Source organism: Phaenicophaeus curvirostris, chromosome 5 (genome assembly GCF_032191515.1).
Source record: "Phaenicophaeus curvirostris isolate KB17595 chromosome 5, BPBGC_Pcur_1.0, whole genome shotgun sequence".
Classification (NCBI taxonomy): domain Eukaryota; kingdom Metazoa; phylum Chordata; class Aves; order Cuculiformes; family Cuculidae; genus Phaenicophaeus; species Phaenicophaeus curvirostris.
In genome coordinates this window covers 2,745,613-2,765,250 of record NC_091396.1, presented here as the reverse complement: position 1 = coordinate 2,765,250, position 19,638 = coordinate 2,745,613, and the positions used below count along the sequence as shown (strand labels likewise).

General features: G+C 45.2%; 1 protein-coding gene across 1 annotated transcript in view; it reads right to left on the bottom strand.

The window, feature by feature from the left end:
* Positions 1 to 19,638, bottom strand: part of ABTB2 (ankyrin repeat and BTB domain containing 2) — a 150,014-nt gene continuing 130,376 nt past the window's right edge. Inside the window, exons 5-17 of the mRNA XM_069857363.1 lie at positions 18,665 to 18,830; positions 15,031 to 15,120; positions 14,462 to 14,563; positions 12,498 to 12,594; positions 10,918 to 11,053; positions 8,597 to 8,823; positions 7,640 to 7,818; positions 6,986 to 7,091; positions 6,779 to 6,881; positions 6,068 to 6,158; positions 4,180 to 4,248; positions 3,641 to 3,754; positions 1 to 2,294 (exon numbers count right to left, since the gene is read on the bottom strand). Coding sequence (XP_069713464.1) covers positions 2,097 to 2,294; positions 3,641 to 3,754; positions 4,180 to 4,248; positions 6,068 to 6,158; positions 6,779 to 6,881; positions 6,986 to 7,091; positions 7,640 to 7,818; positions 8,597 to 8,823; positions 10,918 to 11,053; positions 12,498 to 12,594; positions 14,462 to 14,563; positions 15,031 to 15,120; positions 18,665 to 18,830 — 1,678 coding nt within the window. The 3' untranslated portion in view covers positions 1 to 2,096. The remainder of the gene's footprint in view (positions 2,295 to 3,640; positions 3,755 to 4,179; positions 4,249 to 6,067; positions 6,159 to 6,778; positions 6,882 to 6,985; positions 7,092 to 7,639; positions 7,819 to 8,596; positions 8,824 to 10,917; positions 11,054 to 12,497; positions 12,595 to 14,461; positions 14,564 to 15,030; positions 15,121 to 18,664; positions 18,831 to 19,638) is intronic.

Genomic DNA, 19,638 nt, shown 5'->3' with positions numbered 1-19,638 from the left:
GCTGTGTATTTTAAAATTACGTTGTTAATAAAATCCTGGTACATTTACATGAATGACAACATTAATGTACAAATAACAAAGCAAAGTAATATTACAGCAACAAAAAGAGAATCTACGTATTTGTACAGATAGCTGGAGCAGCTACTTGAAAATACTTTCCAAGATAAAGCCTTTCGTGGTATTTTTCAGGCAGACCAGTGATAATTTCGAAACCCCTGTGTGGTTTTCAGACAATAAATAGGGTTATTGAAGCTGGTGATCTTGGAAACTGGATGTGTACCTAAAGCACAAACCGGAGTGTGCCTGGACTAACTTGTCTGTCAGCTTTACTGAGCCTGGACTAATCATCCTTATCCCTGCGTGCAGTTTGCCTCTGCTATAAATCCTTTAGGAATAAGGTGATGTCAGATTTTGATGGAGTTGTTGGGAGATGCTGGAGTTTGTTCTCCTTCCCCTACCTAAACCATGTCTGTGTCCTGCTTTGGAGCTCGGGCCCAGCTCAGCCTCCTTCTTCCAGTGTGTTCGGTTACAATTTAAGTGTTGAATTCCTAAGCAGCAGCAGTTGTTCACTGAAAACCTGGCTTCCTCTTCTTCCCTCCCCCTGTAGTGAATGAAAGCATCTTGGCAACTGCTTCTGGTGGGTGCTAACCAAGATCAGGGGGAATAAGGTCTTTCCTTAAAGCTGTGGGTGAGAGCAAGGTCTGTGTTTTCACACAGCTACCTGCCTTCCTACGGTTGGGATTATTTAAAACAAAAACACGCACACAAAAACACCGCGTCAGACACAAAACTGGAGCGTGAACTGCCTCCTTTTAGCTCTAAGTCAGCTAGAAGGTGGCTTAGAATGAGTCCTGTTGGACCAAAAACGTGTTGTCTGCTGTGAACAAATGTGAATCGTGGGCATTTGAGTTGAGGCATCTTGTTTAAGTGCTGGGGCCTAAAGGTCAGTGCGCGGCCTACCTTTAGGAACCAGTCTGGTGTTCACTATGCCCAGTCCCTGCTGAGGTAGCGTATCTCTGGAAACATCATTCCGTGAGGGAGTGAAGACCAGAGGTCAGAGCTTCTGATTCCAACCAGCTCCAGAGAGAGAAGAAACCATCAAGCTATGTGTTCCTCAGGGTCTTAGCGAGGCTTTTATTGCTATTTATGCTATCAGGGCAGTTTTTCAGCATAGTGCTAGCTCTTACTATACCTGAGTCTGTTAGAAAGCATATTTTATGGTGTCGGGTCTCAACAGAGAACACTCAGAAACAGGTTTTTAAGGTGAAAGGGATTGGGACTATCAAACCTTTATAGTGAAGGGATAGACAGATTTCTTCCGTGGCCCCCTCCAATGCATCCAAATTAACAATGAGCACAGTGAAACTGTATTAAAAAATAATACAACCCCCCCGTTTTCCCCTCCCTGCCCCAGCAGCTCGATTCTTCATGTTAGGTTTAAAGAGTGACTCAGTGTAGATGTTAGTATTAGCTTCTACTCAGCCATGAACATCTATGATATCTCTCTCTCAAGGTGCAAACAGTTCAGGGGGAGAATTTATGTTGGAGTCCATTGCCACTTAAGAGACACTGGTGTTTATTGCCGTAGCGAAGCAGCGTGTGTGCACACCAGCTTTTCTGTTCAGCAGGTGACTCGCTGGATGGGCAGTGGTCTGCAGGATGGGAAAACTCCTTCTGTGTGGCCTTTTCACAAGTCAAACATCGATGTGTATGAACGTGGTGGCCACGGTGTGTGGAGACAGACACTGGAGACTACGTATTAGGTGTTGGGTCTAAGTAAATTGCCTCACTTCTCTACAGCCTCGTGTTGTGCTTGTTTCAATGGCAGCATTGATCTTCTCTTCAGTCCGGGTTCTTCCTGTGCATTCTCAGTTCTTGTTTGCGCCGTGACGGTGTTTCTGGGACAGCAGCAGCGCAGAGAAGCCAGCTCCCCCTCCGTCAGCGGGACGAGGCACAGCACCCTTGCCTAGGGGTTAGCTCTTGGAGGGGACTTTTTGGCAAGATTCAGAAGGCAAACGGAAAAGCCACAGCGTTGCCTGACGATGCATCCCCGTGCAGTTTGAACCAGTGCTCCCTGCCCCTGCCTTGTTCCTGCTTCACACCCTGGAGGTGACGTACACGGAGTGCAGGCGGCCGGCCAGGGCTGTCTGCAAGTCCCGCAGAGGGTCCAGGCCTTGCACTTTGCTGTTCCTGCTGTAGATCAGCTGTTTGAACGAGTCCTGTTCCAGAAGGGAGCTCATGTGTTTGAGGAAGAAGCCCTCACAAAAAGAAGCCAGTTCAGGCGCGTTGTGAATCTGCAGGAGAGAGGAAGCTCAATTAGCCTTTTCTGTACATCGAGGACACACTGAGCTCTTCTCCCTTGTCATGCTTTTCTCTTTAGTGTTTTCTAAGCCAGAAGCAGGACAGTAATAACACTGGAAAAGCACTGAAAGTAGAATTACTGATGGCTGATATTTTTTTTGCAGGCACAGGTGTAAGCAGGGAGGCATTCAAGCTTTTTTAATTCCTTCCCCTGCTGGCCTGCTGTTGGCAGAGCTGCTGCCCTGCGCCCTGGTCTCTTCCTCTTAAAGGAGCAGAGCAGCTGGTTGATGGAGCAGCCGAGATACCTGGTTAGCTTGTGCTACAAGATAAAGCACCGCAATGCCAGATGGCACGCAGAGCTCACAGCGACGAGAATACGGTTCATAGGATGGGATCCTAACTTCTAGATAAAGGAGCTGAATGCAGGAAAACAGGGAGGCTGCGCTTCTAAAACGTTAGGTGGATTTCTGTCTGTGATCCGGTTCCCTTTGCTTTCAGAACCAGTGGGGGAAGCTCAGCAACAGGAGAAAAATTAAACTCAAGAACTCGAGTTCAGTATTAAGAAGCACTTTGCACACGCACATCTCTTTCTGTGCTCTTTGTGCAAATATTAATTTAAAGAATAATGCTAAAGGCCAGTAGGGAATGCTCCCTTCTCCCTCTCTCCCACTGTCAAAATTTAAGTCCTGAAGGAAACCAGTTCCAAGGAAAAAAAATGGCCTGCTGTGAGTTGGGAATCGAAAAGGATCAGTGTTACACTACCCACACTATAAACATGCATGTTATTTTCAGCCCTTTGTGTCGTCTTTCTGCTTGTTTTTAAGGGATCTGACCCTGTAAACTTCCAAAATGGCAGAATATTTATCTATTAATTTATTGCTAAGGTGGGTTATTTGCCATAGAGACAAATGTGTGTCACGCAACAGAGTTTATGCTAGTCCTGGAGCTGTAAAGAGTCTGTGTTAGCAGTAGGAGTGCTAGGAAAGGGTTTACTTGGTTGCCGTGCTATGATCAATTGCCCCTGCTGCTCTGAGGATTTCAATCTCCTCGGCTTTGCTGGATGGTGTTGCTGTATCAGCCTGCTGAGACACCTCTCCATGCTCTGTAGGGATCTCCCATCAATTTCATACGTGATTGCTTTAGACAAGAAAACGTTCTGGGGCTGTGTAGGATTTTACAGACTGGAACTCGACTACATCATCTTGCTCGTGGTTGGGGTTGTGTCCCCAGCATAGCAGGGACCTGCTCGGTGCCTGTTGTATTTAGTTACGAATCGAGACTGCAGAAAGTGTGTGTGCTGTTCCATTGTGATTCTTAAACAAGGCGGTTTGGCGTGTACCTTTGCATATTTATAGATGTTAACGGAGTTGTCCATGCTGATCGTCTGGGCACAGAGGATTTCACAGTGTCTCTGGAGGCCATCCAGTTGAAACAGGCTGGCAGCCGACAACAGCTATCGGGACAAGAGAGAGGCGATTTGAGATCATGAGCCTTGAAAGGGAAGGCAGCAGGCACACAAACCTGATGATTTTCTCTCTGAACAATCTCTAACTCCCTGCTTTAAGGGCCAAGTCCCCATGAAAGAGCAGAAAGGCCATCAATGCCTAGCCAAAGCGACAGATTTCCCCTCTTAGCACAAGCCTGCTTCTCCTGCCCCTCACCCCCCGCTCCCCCCAGCATCCCATGGATATAATAAACCATGATTAATTGCTAGTTCTCATTTCTAAGCAATGGTGTTTTGAAACTTTAAGCTCATTTCAAAGCGTTACATATATTCCTGTATTGGAAGCTTGCTTGCTCTTCGCTCCTGGATTTTGCCTTTGAAGCTGTGGTTTTCCCCCAGCACACTTGGCAAGACTTAGAAGAAAATGCTCTCACCTCTAAGATATCAGTGGTGGGAATTTCCATAGATTCTGTTCCTCCGTAGTATAAATACTGCATCAGCATCTGAAATGGGAAGAAGGCCAGGCATGAAGCTGTGACCACTGGAGTCCCCAGAGGCTGTTGAGTGACTGAGCTCCCCCTCCTGAGCGGACAGGAATCGAGGGGTGTGGTGGCTCTCGCCTCTGCTGTCTGCTTTCTTCTAGCGTTGCACATCTGCTGCTTTCTAACACCCCTTTCTTCCTCAGGGCTCTGAAAAGGGCGCTGCTGAGGATTTTGGGCCAAGGGTGCCAGCGTGTCTCTGAGCAACACGAATGTCCTTGTGAAACGGTTCCTTGGATCTCCTTTTGTAAAGCCTCACAGCCTGGTCCCACGCGGAGCTGCCAGCTCCCCGGAGCACCGACACTGCCATGCCAGGACCATGTGTGCCTGGAGGACCTCCCAGCCACTCACCTCCCCTGCTGTGCTTCTCATCAGCTACCAGCACTCCCCGTCCCCCTGTCAGGGCCAGAGGAAAAGGCCTAATTGTTTGCAGGGAGAGTGAGAGGCAGCTTCTGCTCTTTGATCTGTGCGTGCGCGCCCCTAGCTAAACCCATGCCGCCTTATCTAAGGATCGACTGGATTTGGCGGTGGAAAGAGAACTCGTTCTGGTGTCATGGGTGCTGTACAAGCAGGTGTGGGGATTGCATGCTGCGCTTACCCTTTCTGACAGTAGTGGTAAAAAACCTAAGATGCTACTTTTAAACTTGTCTGACTCGTATAACAGAATTACAGGGGAGCAAAGTTGCTTTCCAGGAGAGCCCTGAGCAGAACATCGATCTCCGGTGGCTCAGCATTCTCTGTGCACAATGGAGATTGCTGTGATGCCATCACCTCCTTAACTCATCTGATTTTATTTACCACCAGAGTGTTTATAATTCCGTGGCCTACTTCACTGTTCTAATTAATTTTGAATTGTTGCTCTCTCCAGTGAAGCAAAAGTTTATCTTTAGAAACTTTGTGATGTAAAAATGTTCTTAGGGAGGTTTGTTTCAATATCCTCAATTACATTTTCTTTCAGTTGTGGCGTGAGCTGCAGAACTTGGATGTCATCTATCCAACATAAAACTTGTAGAGCCCCTTTCAAGTAGAACAAAGACGTTCTTAAGGTCAGCTTCGTTCTGTGCAGCAAGATGACAGCACTGCTGACCAAAGCTTTGTTGTTCTGCTTCCTTATAAAAAAAGGAAAATTCCCCAACCCTGTAATGAAACAGTTACACAACATCTTCCGTGCTTCAGAGTTCCCTGTTGACTGAAAATGCAGATCTGGAAAGCTGGAATAACTTAACTATCACATTTCACTGCCTTGTTTTCTTCCTTTGGTGTGTGTTAGGTAACCTACTTGTTCTCCATTGTGAATGAACTTCTCTTAGGTCCATTAACTACTGAAACATCATAAAAGCAAAGTGCAAGTCTCAATCTTGAGCCTTTCTTGCATGGGACACCACTGATATCTGATCATTGTATTTGAATTAATACACAGCCTGGCAGTCCAGCTGCTGTAAATGAGTTTACATTTTGCTTAGCACAGCATGAGAACTTTGCCTTAAAAGAAAACAATGTCTTAAAAGTATAAACTGCTTTCAGCAGAAGATTGAAGTCTCCTGCTTTATGGAGGAGTCAGCTGCCTAGTGAGAAAATAAGAAGACAGGCTGGAGGTTTCCGTTTTAAGGTTGGTCTTAGCTGAAAAGTTTTGACAAAGATCAGATGATACTCTTGAAATTCTGGTGTGTCAAAAGAAACTCCATCTTAGCTTGTACATTATCTGTGATACTAAGCCTTGGCCCTCTTAGCTTCCACACATGTGAGAAGATGAAAAGAATAAAGAAAAGGTAAAGCTACATACCTTGAATATATTGTATTTCATATCACTGATTTCGACAGTCTTGCTACCGTGGCCGTCGTGTTCGGTTTTATTGGTCATCAGCGTCTTAAATCTGAGAACAGTTTTAATAGATTCCTGTATTAGCGCTTTCCATACTCATTACTATTGACAAACAGCCTGAGCTGAGGGAAAATAAAGACCCTTCTTTGTTCTTGTTTGCAATTTAATAGCCATTAGTTTAGAACTTCAGGGACAGCTTAACCTGGAAATTGTTTGGGTCTGATCCATCCCCACCCTATAGCAGTTGCAAAATGTTGTTACTATGCCAATAACCGAGAAAGAAACTAATAACTACCACTGTGCCGGGTCAGGGGTGAGGTTTCCAGGAATCCTGGAGCAAATGTAGCTCGAGCTAGCGGACTCCGAGAGCAGGAATGGAAAGGCAGTGAATGGCTGGCTATGTCCACTCCAACTACTGCACGGGTTTTTAGGTATAATCTAGTTAGTTTGTGTCAGTAGAGCTTTGGAAATCCCTAACAGATAGTAGGAGTGGATAGAAAAACTTGTCTTTACTCTCCTACTATTCTTTTGTCCCACAGACCTGAATTATAATGGTCTATGATCCTTATCCTTAGCTGCTCTACTGCAGTGAGGGACCGAGTGCCACTCACATGTGCAAGAGACTGAAAAGCCAAACCTGCTGTTAACACTCACCTGTGGAAAGCGACTCACCTGTTGGATGCAGTAACCAGCAGGACTTTGTGTGCATAAAACAGCTTTCCTTCTACTAAGAAAGTTACATCAGACATTTCCTTATTGTTTAGAAAGTGAGGGTCTGTGAGGGGGTAAGAAAAACAAAAAGGAATATTTTTTTGAAATGGTAGATGGTTTACAAATAAAAAAATTGGAAGAATGTTGCTGTTTAAGGGAGCATCTTACCTAGCCGAGCCGGCAGTGTCTTTCGGATTTCAGGAATGCTGGGTATGGGACTGCTGCCGTAGCAGTGGGTGAAAATGGATGCGAGCTGCTGATTGATGGAATCGTTCTGTAAGGAGGGTGGAACAGGTATCATCATTCATGCTTTGTACTGAGCGACTTTCAAACCTGCTGTGTACAGCAGAACATGGTAGTGAAATTATCTGCAAAATGAGACAGCTGAACTATACACCATGGATCAAATCCATTCCAAACACACCTTGAGAAGCAAGGAGAAAACAATCACAAGCAACCTTTAAATAAAAGAGAAAGGTAGAAGGAAAATACCGCTTAACAAAAGCATTGGTCAGAAAATTCCTAGAAGATCCTGTTGAGAGAACCTGCATTGCTAACTCTTCCCTCTCACACTCACATGGTTTCAAAAGCCAGTTCCTTAATGGGACTTCAACAGAATAGCTTTCACTCCTATTGACACTAATGTTTCTTCTGTGTGGACTACTTTTATATGAATTTAGATAAACTCTGTTGGGGCTGTTTTCACACCATGACCCATTAGGGACTTTGCGCAGGCATCCATTCATTTTTGTTGTGCGCTACCTTGTACAACAGCAAAAAACATACACTTGATTTCGACACTGCTACAAAACTCATAATTACTTTGCTGGTTTTGAGGATATCAAACATGAGCTGCAAGCCTTCATTAACCAGTTCTTCATTATAGTCCTCTTCCTTAATGGTGACGAATTCCCGTAAGAGGGTCTGTACGACTGAGTAACGAGACTGACAGAAGGTTGTCCGTAGTGACTCGATCCACACGTGAAGCTTCCAGGGGACTCCTGCAACCACAGCAGAAAGGACAGTGAAAGATGGTGACTTGTCGTGAGTAAACGGTCCTGCTGCTAATGCTTAGTGGCACTGAAATAGAGCTTTCCGTACATCCTAACAGCAGATACGTTTTTGTCTTGATATTAAAGATGACTGAACTGGGTCAGTGACAGATTACATGACCTGTCTACACCAGCAGAGGATCAGTACCAGGAATTGAGGTGGAACTTGCTGCTGATTGCAAAGGACCAGAGACTCTGTGGTGTGTATTTAGCTTCACGATCAGTCAGAGCTACCAAACAAACTGGAACTCAACTTGTAAGAATATGTAACCCTACATAAACATGGTGTGAGGTCTTTCCTCCTGGTTACCTATAACAGTCAAGACACACACACTTCAAAGCTTCTCTTTCCTACTTTTAGATCAAATCTGTTCTTTTACGCTAAACCATTTAATCTCTGATGTTATCTTTGTTTTTGAGACCAGCCTCTTGAACACTGAATTTCAGGGGTCGGTATCTGTTGAAAAGACCTGCCCCTTGCTTTTGATACTTGGGAACAGAGGATCAGGCCAAAAGCGAGTGACATCCCAGATCAGTGGGAATCTGAAAAAACTTTTGAGGAGCTCTAAACACTTTTTATTTGTTTAAGTTAGACAGCTGGTTCCCATAAGCTTGGGATAGCTTTACAGTGGGGCTTAACAGATTCTTCTCCAAGTGAAAGGGGCAGAGGGAAAAGCTTTTCACGCCTTTAATGTGCACAATGCTTAAAATAAAGAAAACACCTTACCCAGTGCCCGGAGCTCCATGGTGATGTCCACGTAGCCATGCTCAGCACTGTAATACATGGCCTCCTGCAGAGCCTTCATTCTCGTTTTACACAACCGGACTTGCCCCTCGCTGGAGCTGCCCTGGCTGGAGGTGTCACTCTCCACTCCCTCGGCTAAAATCTCCTCCAGCGAGAGGACATCTCCCTTCAGTTGCTGGGGTTGGGTCAAGAGCTTGCGCAGAACATTTCTGAGGAGGAAGAAGAGATATCACTTACTGTTTGATGAAGTATCAACAATTTGGACCAGACTATGATGATTTAGGTTTAGGGATCTGGCTCTGTAAATAATAATTTCCTTCCCAAAGACAGACAGCTTTTCATAGAATCATAGAAAGGTTTGATTTGGAAGTGATCTTAAAGCCCACCCAGTTCTGACCCCCCTGCCATGAGCAGTGACACCTCCCACAGGATCAGGGGCTCCAAGCCCCATCCAACCTGGCCTTGAACCCCTCCAGGGATGGGGCAGCCACCACTGCTCTGGGCAACCCCACAGGAAAACATTTCTTCCCAAGATCTCATCTCAATCTCCCCTTTTTCAGCTTAAAACCATTCTGCCTGTCCTAGCCCTACACTCCTCGATAAAAAGTCCCTCCTTGGCTTTCCTGGAGCCCCTTTCAGTCCTGGAAGCTGCTCTAAGGTCTCCCCGGCGCCTTCTCTTCTCTAGGCTAAACAAACCCAACTTAAAACACTCATCCTTCCCTATCCCACATGCCCTGGTAGCAGAGGCAAAAGCACGGGATATTCTGTGCCTTAGCAGCAGCAAGGGCACATTTCAGAAGATGAGGGTGAACTGGTTTTTATTGCGGTCTGTACTTTGGCATAGAAGCCCTCTTCCTTCTGCCAGCCCTGAGCATGGTAACATTTTAAGCTCTGAAGTAAGACTGAGTTTAACAGAGAGCGTCTGTTCGAGCCCTTGCTGTTTCCCCAAATGACCTCTCCAAGCCCCGCTACGTTGTTTTAGTCAGACTTGCTTCCTGCATCAGTAAATAGAAACCATAAAAAAAAAATTGGTAGTTCTGCATCGCTAAATCCAGGGAGAATTTCTTTCTTTTCGGTTTGGAATTCCACACAGCAGTTGCAAGAAAGAGGCTTTCTTGTTTGTGTCCAGCCACTTTTTAGAGAGCTCACATCCCCGGTGTCCCTGCAGGCAGCTGGAGCCAGCTGCACCAGACAGTCCCCATCCCAGCTCACCCACCCCAGTCCTCGGCTGTGCTGCTGCTTGGCCACTAGCTGGTGCTCTCCTTGCACCCACACTAGGCACCAGTCCCAAAAAGAAGTTAATTTTGTGCTTTTCTGCCCTATCTGATTGGAGAATAAGCCTGAAATTTCACAGTTTGCACAGTCAGATGTTGCAGAAGATGGTGGGAGGGGAACCAAATTGGGAACAGAACAGCCTCTGTGTACTTCTCCACTGTAAATAACAGCTGGAACAGAGTTCGGGCTTCATTTGAGCTTGGGATATTTTCCCCTGGTGGATCCAGATGTGCGATGTACCTGGAGGTGCAGTTTTGGCACCACTGTAAAGCACGGCTCACAACCCATCTGCATGGGCAGTTTTAATTGCCTTGTTACACTAGCATTTTTTTTTTTCTGGCAACAGAAGAATTTCTGGATGAGGTAGTAAGTATTTCTTTCTGTTTTTTCTTATTTCTAACTAACTGCCCTGAAAACAAGGCTGGAAAGCCCAGACTGGCTTTTCAGGATTTTAATGACCAATCTCATCAGCCATCCAAAAACCAGAGATGCAATCAACCAAATTCCACCGCAGGTTATTTTTGCCACGTTAATGTGATTAGATTCTGTCTCAGAACATGAACCACAATCTCATGACCCCATATAGGTGGGACTTACTCTGCTCATGTACAGCCTAGAACCAGTTCCTATTCGCTTTTAGTGCTACAGAGCTGGACCAGCAAGGGAGAGAATAAGAAAAAAACAAAGATCTTTCTGTTATACTTTGTGCTTCTGACTAAAATATAATGCCTTCTTTGATCAAAGTTATAGTTGCTGAGTAATGAAAGTCTTGCATCATGTTTTCTCAAAGGGATGTAACAGAGAGCAAAAGAGACCAGTTTAAAGGCTCTTTCAGTTCCTCCAGAAGCTCAAAAGGGGGGAAGCTCAGAATCCAAACTGTGCTGCACTAAAACGTGGTTGCTACCAAGAGAGTCATAACAACGTCTTCTAGGATTGGGGTACAAGATGTGTGATGGAAAATCACACAGGAATAGCTACAGTGGTAACTACAGGCAAAACCCCTGTTCTGAACACAAATGGAACTTTACCTGTGCCCGTGCGCAGCTGAGTGACTGAAGCAATTCATATCTTCATGAAGCGAGGAGGACATACCGTTGACTTCCAACATGCTCAGAAGCGGATCAGCACCTCTGCTTAGTAATAAGCTGACCAACTCGTAGTTTCCTAGGAAAACATTGACAGAAATATCATGATGATTCCATGTCCTTTACCTCTTTGAAAGCACCTAACATGCAGCCAGTAACAGACACTGTACCAGCAACATTTATGCTACCAACTAAGGCTTTCAGAGCATCCTGCAAGCACCTCAGAGAGAGAAACTGAGGCACAAGGCACTTGAATTACCTAATACTGCACATTTGGTTAGAGGTAGAATGAAGAGAGAATTAAAACGAGCTGGTGCTTTCAATACACCCTAGCAGAGATGTATGCAACCAGTTTAACTAGACAAGGGTATCGGTGCAGACCACAGTCTCCTTTCCACCATTTCCATTAGATGTAGTGCTGAGCAGTGGGAAAAGACCCAACACAAGGAGTGTCTGTCACTGGGAAGGAAAGAGACTGGTCTTTTTATCCCTTCAATAAGGTAAAATAAGAGATCAGAGGCTCATCTTCATCAACACGCAAAAATGAAGCAGAAAGAAGTGAAGGGAAAAGAGTAAAACCAGTTAGAGGTGAAAAGTGTTGAAAAACAACAGGCACTTCTGGGCTAGCACAGACTTGTTCCCAGAATGCTAGCTCTTCTCCTGACAGTTAGGTAGAAGAAATGCAGAATTTTACTTGTATTAAATAAATTAATAAAACAAATTTCTTTCGATTCAGCCCAGAGAAAAATAAACTTGTTAATTTTTGCATCTGAAAGTTAATTAGATCCAAGACGTGCCCAGACTAGACAGTAGCTGGTTTATGTTTCTTGACGTTGTCCTATGCAAAGGAGCTGTTTCAGACAACTTTACTATGGAGGCCGCTGGCAGGAGGGAAGCGTTGGGACTAGCTGCAAAAGGAGACACATTTTGTGCCCCTTAGGCTCTTGCCACATGACAACAGCTGTTAAATTGCTGCCAACGCAGACCCAGTTCCTACTGGGGTTTTAGAAATGAAAAAAAAAGCCGACTTTTTCTTAGCCCACTTGCTGTGCCAAACCCATTTGACATCTCTAATGTCACAGAATCATAGAATGGTTTGGGTTGGATGGGACCTTAAAGCTCATCCAGTCCCACCCCTGCCATGGACAAAGACACCTCCCACTGGATGAGGGGCTCCAAGCTCCATCCAACCTGGCCTTGAACACCTACAGGGATGGGGCATCCATGACTTCTCTGGGCAACCTGTGCCAGGGCCTCACCACCCTCACAGGAAATTATTTCTTCCTAATCTCTCATCTCAATCTCCCCTTTTTCAGCTTAAAACCATTCCCCTTCATCCTATCCCTGCACTCCCTGATAAAGAGCCCCTCCCCAGCTTTCCTATAGGTCCCTAATGACCCCTGGTACCTTCTAGCGCGATGCAAAGTGACTCCTAAGTCATTTTACAGACACCACACATGAATTTGTGGTGGTTGCTCTGTGGTAACAAAAGGCACAGTGCTCTGTGGCTGTGCTGGACTTACCTGCTGCGGAGGCCAGCTGGAGAGGTGTCTCGGCATAGTTGTCTTCTCCACTGTTAACAGCAGAGCCTTCAACATGGGCACCAGCATCCAAGAGCAGCTGCAAGAGACACATGAAAGACAAGGAGCTCAGAAAAGAGCAATTCAGAAAGACAAAACAGAAGAGGTTGTGTGCTAGAAAGGAAAACCAGTAGGTTCAAGGGATCGTCTCAAAGACTAAAGCAAAATATCCATGGCAAGGGAAATTACTCTTGCTTCCTCGTTCAGCCTAGGGCTAAAGTCTCCACGTGAGTGTCAATTTAGAGCTTTCTTATTTTCTTTCGCTTCCCTGTGCTGTCAATAGTGGGTTTGTGCTGGAAAGGTGCTCAGCTGGCAGCCTGGGGAACGGCACCTACCTCCTTTTTTCTTTTTTAAAACTCTCCTTTATGAACATCGTTTTGCAATTGTAATTTCCCAAAGAGCTCTGCAATCAGCCCTTCTCTTTAGTGCAGGAAGTCCGTCTCATTTAGTTTCACGCTGTGAGCAGGAAATGAGGTTCCTCCAGAGAATTGGCCCTGGAGGCCAAAGACACCTCTTGGTCTCTTGGAGCCTGTGGAGCCTGGCAGCTGCAGTCATTTGCCACACACAGAACCTGCTTTCATTGAACGCGCTGAGCTGCTCGCAAGGGAAATTATCCCCCTCTCAGATGAAGGGGAGAAGGTCACAAGGTGATGAGGACCTTTCACAGCCACGTAGGGCTGGCAGAGAGCATCAGGGCACCCAGAGCTCCGTGTGCAGGTGCAGAGTGGGAGGATGAGTCCTGCCCACGTGCCTGCACTGGACTGAAGAGTCCAGCTGGCTCTGTCCTACAACATTCTCACAATTTAACACTTTCAGTCATCCCCGGTTAGCAATGACCTTGGCACAAACCACAACACATTCACATTTTTATTATGAACCTCTTTGCAGAGCTCGACTGCGGGTTCACTGGCCGGTTTGTTTCTCTCTATTCCATGCAAGCATCACATCACAGACCTTAACGAAAAGGCAATTTTATATACTAATTTCTGCCATTTAGCCTTTTAATAATTGCCAAATGAAAAAAATGTATGTAACCATTAAAAATTTTAACCAAAATCAAAGAAACAAACCTTGCGGGTAATGTAGCCCAAGAGGAGCTTTGATATACTTGGCTGCATCTCCTGGGAGAATCACCCTCTTATCTCACATGTAAATTAAGGCTGCCCTGGCAATTTGCTCGGTAGAATTAATCTTTGTGATTATTTCCAAGAATACACGAGCAAAGAAATGAGAGTGTGCCGCCTCCACGTGCTCACATCTTTGTTTTAACCGCTTTGAGCAGAAGGTAAATTAAATTTACCAGTTATCAACTCTCTTCTATGATCAATTTTGAATTCCTCTGTGAAGTTTGGGTAGGATTTCCAGGTTTCTACCCCACTCCACTGCCCCACGTGTGAATTCCTTGGAAAAAGGGGAGTAAGGATGCGAGAGGCTCAACTCCCACTACAGCTTAAGTCCTGTTCATGCAGTTCTCAAGAATTATAAAGGACGTTACAGATCATTTGCTGCCATTACAGCAGAAATCAGCATACACTTAATTTTTGCACATATAAGTGTATAAACCAATTAACATCTAATGCCAGAAAGCATCCCAATCAAGCAGTCTACCTGTAACCACTCCACACAAAGCACTGGTTTACCTAATACCAGCAAAATGCTCGTGCAGCATTTGTTCTGGAAGTGAGAAGCCCTGAACCAAGAGTGAAACCAAAGAAAATAAGGAATTTTTTTTTTTTACAAGTGTTTAGTACTTGAGGCCTTGCTAAGAATGATGTCATCAATTCACGGTTCCCCAAGAAAAGCGAGTTTTCCTTGTTTTTTAGAAGGCTTCCAGGTGCACGCGGAGCCTGTGCTGGACCCGTGCCCGGGAAGGCTGGCAGTGAGGATGCAGCATCTCCTCTGCTTACCTGAACCACAGAGATGTGCCCGTGTAACACAGCAAAGGTAAGAGCAGTCCAGTGCCGGCTGTCGGGATGGACTGAAGGGTATCGTGGAGACGTACTGGGAACCTGGGAAAAAAAGAACCCAGTGGTTATGAACCGCTGCAGGGTCTCTCTGCCGTGATCTGCAGACTTGCACATAACTAGCTTTTTTCCTTTGTAAGTGACAACCCCAGGGACTGACAGCCTAGCCTAGAGAACGCTGCCAGCACCAGTCACTCCGTCCAGTCCCCTGGGCCCTTTTAATGGGCTGATTGGTTTCTCCTTGTGGCAGCTTTTCTAGGAGGGAGGCCCCTTTACCCCCACCGTGCCTATTAGCCTCGCCAATGCCAAACATAATTGGAGCCACTGAGTGCTCCAAGAGCTTTTGAAGGTTTTCATCTGCCTTCCAAATCCCCGAAGCAATGGTTTCTGAAAGAAATGCCTTGCTCAGAAGCTTCCAGAAATGAAGCCTTCAGTTGCTAGGAGAGATTTCATAACGACTCCTGTTAGTTTACAGATGAATAATTATGGGGAGAGGGTCCTTTATTACTCACTGGTATATCTAAATTTGCACCAGCATCTATAAGCATTTGGACCATGGCTTCATCTCCAGCAGCACAGGCGTACATTAGTGGGGTCATACCCTGCAGGAAGAAGATAAAAGAAAGGTTATCTTTTTATATTTATCAAAAGGGAAACTGCCATGGACACAGTGAGTTTGGATCTTAATGTAGAGGAGTGCGTGCGTGTGTAGGGACAGCATGTCTCTCTCTCTCTCTCTCTATATATATATATGTTCAAAATATTTTTGTTTCTAGGGGCACTATGCACCAGTACTGGAAAGTGATGCAGACAAAACATCAGGGGACAAGACTGCAAGAATCAAAAAAGGATCGCTGAAAATCCCAGCCGTGTGTTGTCCACAATTCTCGAGCTTTCTCAAGGCTGTCAAAAAAGAAATATCATTTCTTGGATCATTTGTAGCTGGATGAACCGAAAGCAGAAAACAACATAAAAATACACAAGCTGAATTTATTTGGCAACTTATCCCCGTTGCTAAAGTCCTATTTGCCACAATATTTCAGCATTTCAATCCCATAAATCTCTCTCTCCCTACTTAACCAGCAAACCATGACGGCTCAGAGATGAATTATGAGAGAAATGAGCCTTACTTATGGAGTTCATTCCAGAAGTAGCCAAGGACAGAGAGGAAATGGCTTAGTAAAATCTATTCCTGCCCACATCCTATGGCTTCCCCCCTCCTTAATTATTGTGAGTGTTTGAATTTCTCACAGGCAGCATCTCTGCTGCTTGTTGAGTAATAATGAAGCTTCTTAGAGAGGGACATGTATCATAAAATAGAATTACATCTCACACAGAGAAGTTCTGACCTTGTATCTGCAAAGGCATCTTGTGACAACAGCCACAATCCCAAGCTACCTGCACTTGAGGCAGTTACACACATTTCCAAAACTGTTTTGGGGGCAGGGAGGGTGGCAATCAGGAGGACTGGGGAGGATCCACTCTCATTAGAGACAAGTAAACTTTACCGAGAATTCAAAAACCTGGGTCTGCAGGCACAAGCCTGTATTTACTGCACCAGCCTTGTTCTAGAACTACAGGCTTGTACAGACTTACCTAATCTTTCCTTTTCCTTTTAATTTCTAACATCAGTTTTGCATTCCCTGATGTTCCTCAGTATGCAAAGGGAAGAAGAGATTGTTTCCCTAAACACCTCAAATCCTGTGTAACCAGAATCCTACTTGGTCCCCATGAGAAACAAATATAAGGTCCTGCTCCAAACTCAAGATCCTGAAGATATGTTCTGAATTCATAGAATCATAGAATGGTTTGGGTCGGATGGGACCTTAAAGCTCAGGGTGCTCAAAGCACCATCCAGCCTGACCTCATTGCTCTCTACAACTACCTGAAAGGAGGTTGTGGAGAGGAGGGAGCTGGCCTCTTCTTCCAAGTGACAGGGGACAGGACGAGAGGGAATGGCCTCCAGCTCTGCCAGGGGAGATTTAGGCTGGACATTAGGAAAAAATTCTTCACAGAAAGGGTCATTGGGCACTGGCAGAGGCTGCCCAGGGAGGGGGTTGAGTCACCTTCCCTGGAGGTGTTTAAGGCAAGGGTGGACGAGGTGCTGAGGGACATGGTTTAGTGTTTGGTGGGAATGGTTGGACTCGATGATCCGGTGGGTCTCTTCCAACCTGGTGATTCTGTGATTCTACGATTCTCTCTAAAAATACCTCCATACACACAGAGGGGGGTCAAAATCTGAACCTGGATCTAAAGCCTCTGTGTTAAATTAGTCCAAAAGCTCCATTTGTTGTAGGAACCTCTGCTGTACTTGTCATATGAGAGATGATCTTGCCTGTTCGCAGTCCCTCCCTGCAGTGCAGAGGGTAAGACAACTCATCATGATCAAAAGAAATCAAAATACATGAACTAAGCTCTACCAGATGCCAGTGTTAAGTGTTCTATCCGAGACCTGCTGTTGCCATGCTCAAGTTGTTTTTTTCCAAGTTAGGCTATCCTGGCTTTGGCTTATGTTTTCCCAGAGATTTGGTTTCATATTCCAGCTCTGGCAGAGTCACTGCTAGGGTTTGGATTTAACTCTCTGTGACTGCTAGCATAAAGGAGGAAACTTGCTTAGCTTAAAGATTAGATACTCCAGAATCATTTAAGGACCTGGGGGTGCTGGTTGACAGTGGATGAATGTGAGTCAGCAGTGGCCCAGGTGGCCAAGAAGGCCAAAATCATCTTGGCTTCTATCAGCAATGGTGTGGCAAGCAGGAGTAAGGAAGGGATCGTCCCCCTGCACTCAGCACTGGTGAGGCCACACCTCGAATCTTGTGTTGAGTTTTGGACCCCTCGCAATAAGACATTGAGTTTCTGGAGCCTGTCCAGAAAAAGGGAACAGAGCTGGGTAAGGTTCTGGAGCACAGGGGTTCTGTGAGCAGCTGAAGGACCTGGGGCTGTTTAGCCTGGAGAAGAGGTTGAGGGCCTCATCGCTCTCTACAGCTCCCTGAAAGGAGGTTAGCGAGGTAGGTGCTGGTCTCTTCTCCCAAGTAACAAGGGATAAGACGAGAGGAAATCGCCTCAAATGGCGCCAAGAGAAGTTCAGATTGGATATTGGAAAAAAATTCTTTACTGAATGAGTGGTGAAGCATTGGAAGAGGCTGCCCAGGGAAGTGGTGGAGTCACCACCCCTGGACATGTTCAAGAAATGTATAGACGTTGCACTGTGTGACATGGTTTAGCAGGTACGGTGGTGTTGGACTGGATGATCTTAGAAGTCTTTTTTGACCTTACAGATTCTATGCTTCTGTGGATCTATGATTCTATTATTTACGAATTCCTGTAGGTTCCCTACAACCCGTCCAGTTTCTTTCACAGTCTTTCTAATGCTCATTTATTACCCAAGACTTCAAGGCCCCACACATGTTAGAATCATGTGTTTAGTATGGCAGATCATTCTCATTGCTCTGACAGCTCTAACGAGTGTTTATTTGGAGGAGGTTTGGGATTTTTTTTTAATTAAAAGCTAATTCAATGCATTGAATGATGCCCCAGAGGCCAGACTGATGTTATTGGCTGGGACTGACAGCACAAGCAGCTAAAGATTCCCCAGACCACAAAATCCCAATGGTTCAACGTAAGCTAAGCAGGGAACAGGTCAGAATGAAAGACAGACACATGATGGGCTTTCAACAAAGCTAATATCGACTAATTCCAATGCCACTGGGGTTCTCGGTGCTGCTTCTTAGATGCCAGACTGTACTGATAACATAAAACTCACTCTGCGCCTGAAAGCCATCAGACAGCAACACCTTTTGGTCACTCATCGCTGACCCAGACCTGATGGGGGCTGCTGAACCAGAAGAGAGTGTCACTGGTAAAAACCACCTTGTTTTGACATTGTTTTAGTATTAAGACAACGGCAGAGTTTCCATCCAGAGCATTAACCTGTCTTCCATCAGTGTTGGAGACGACCCATCCCAGGAACAGACCTACATTCCAGCTGATAAAGAAACAATTCACTCCAAGGACACATTTGCAGACTAAAACCCAAGCTCAAATTCACAAAGCTTTAGAGAGGCAACTAACACTTAGGATTTCAAGTATTAATTTGCCACCCGGAAAGGAACATGGAATTTGTGTGTGTGTGGTTGTACACGATACCTGATCATCCATGGTGTTAACCCCATCAGGTCCCAGTGCATCGATTGCTTGGTTGATCAGATCCGTCCTTCCACAGTTCAGCATTCGGAAACCCAGATCCTGCTGGAATTTTTCAGTAGCAGCCTTAGCATCCAGTCTCCGGAAGGAACTAAAGCAGCATTCAGGTCTGTGAAAGACAAAATAATTTCTTGATTTGTCCTTTTCTTTTATTTTAGGCCCCGTCTCCTGCAGAAATCAGCTCTATGGATTTTCATGGGTTTACCTGTCATACACCTTCCCCGCTGTGTAATCATCTCTGAAAATCCAGCTAACATCACTTGTACTGGAGATAGAAATGTTAGTTCTTAGAGAAAGACACTAAGATCATGCAAGCACTACACAAAAAAATGTGCACCTCACTGGTGCCCTCCTCTGAAGGAAAGGTAGGAAGAAATCCTTATTCCTTGCCATGAGCAGTAGTTTATAAGCAGTAGTTTCCACCCATCCAAGAGCAGCTCTGGAACAGGCACTGTTTCTGCTACATCTTATCCAGCAAAACGTGAAGGAGATGCTGGAATATGCCCGTAAGGGGCACTGAGCAACCGGGGTTCCTGCAGGAGTGAAGTTATTATGGTGGGACTGCTCTCACAGACTTCAAACCTGCAGCAACCATGTTTCCTTAGTTCTCCTTCTCAAAAAACCCCAGCTGAGGTAAATAATTAGGTGTATATATTCTGGATATCACATCTGTATTTTCCTGCTTGTTGAAGGATAGTCCACTGAATATATACAAAGAAATACTGCAAGGAGGAGAAAAAGGTGGAAAGTATTTCTAATAAAATACCAGTGTAGTTCTAGGATGGAACAATTACACTGTCTGTCTACCAGCTATTCTTTTGAAATAAAAGTAATTTCTGAAAGAAGATAACAAGTCTTACTCTTTTCTGGAAAAGAAAATCAAAATAAAAAAAAATGGAAATCAAATTTAAGTAGTG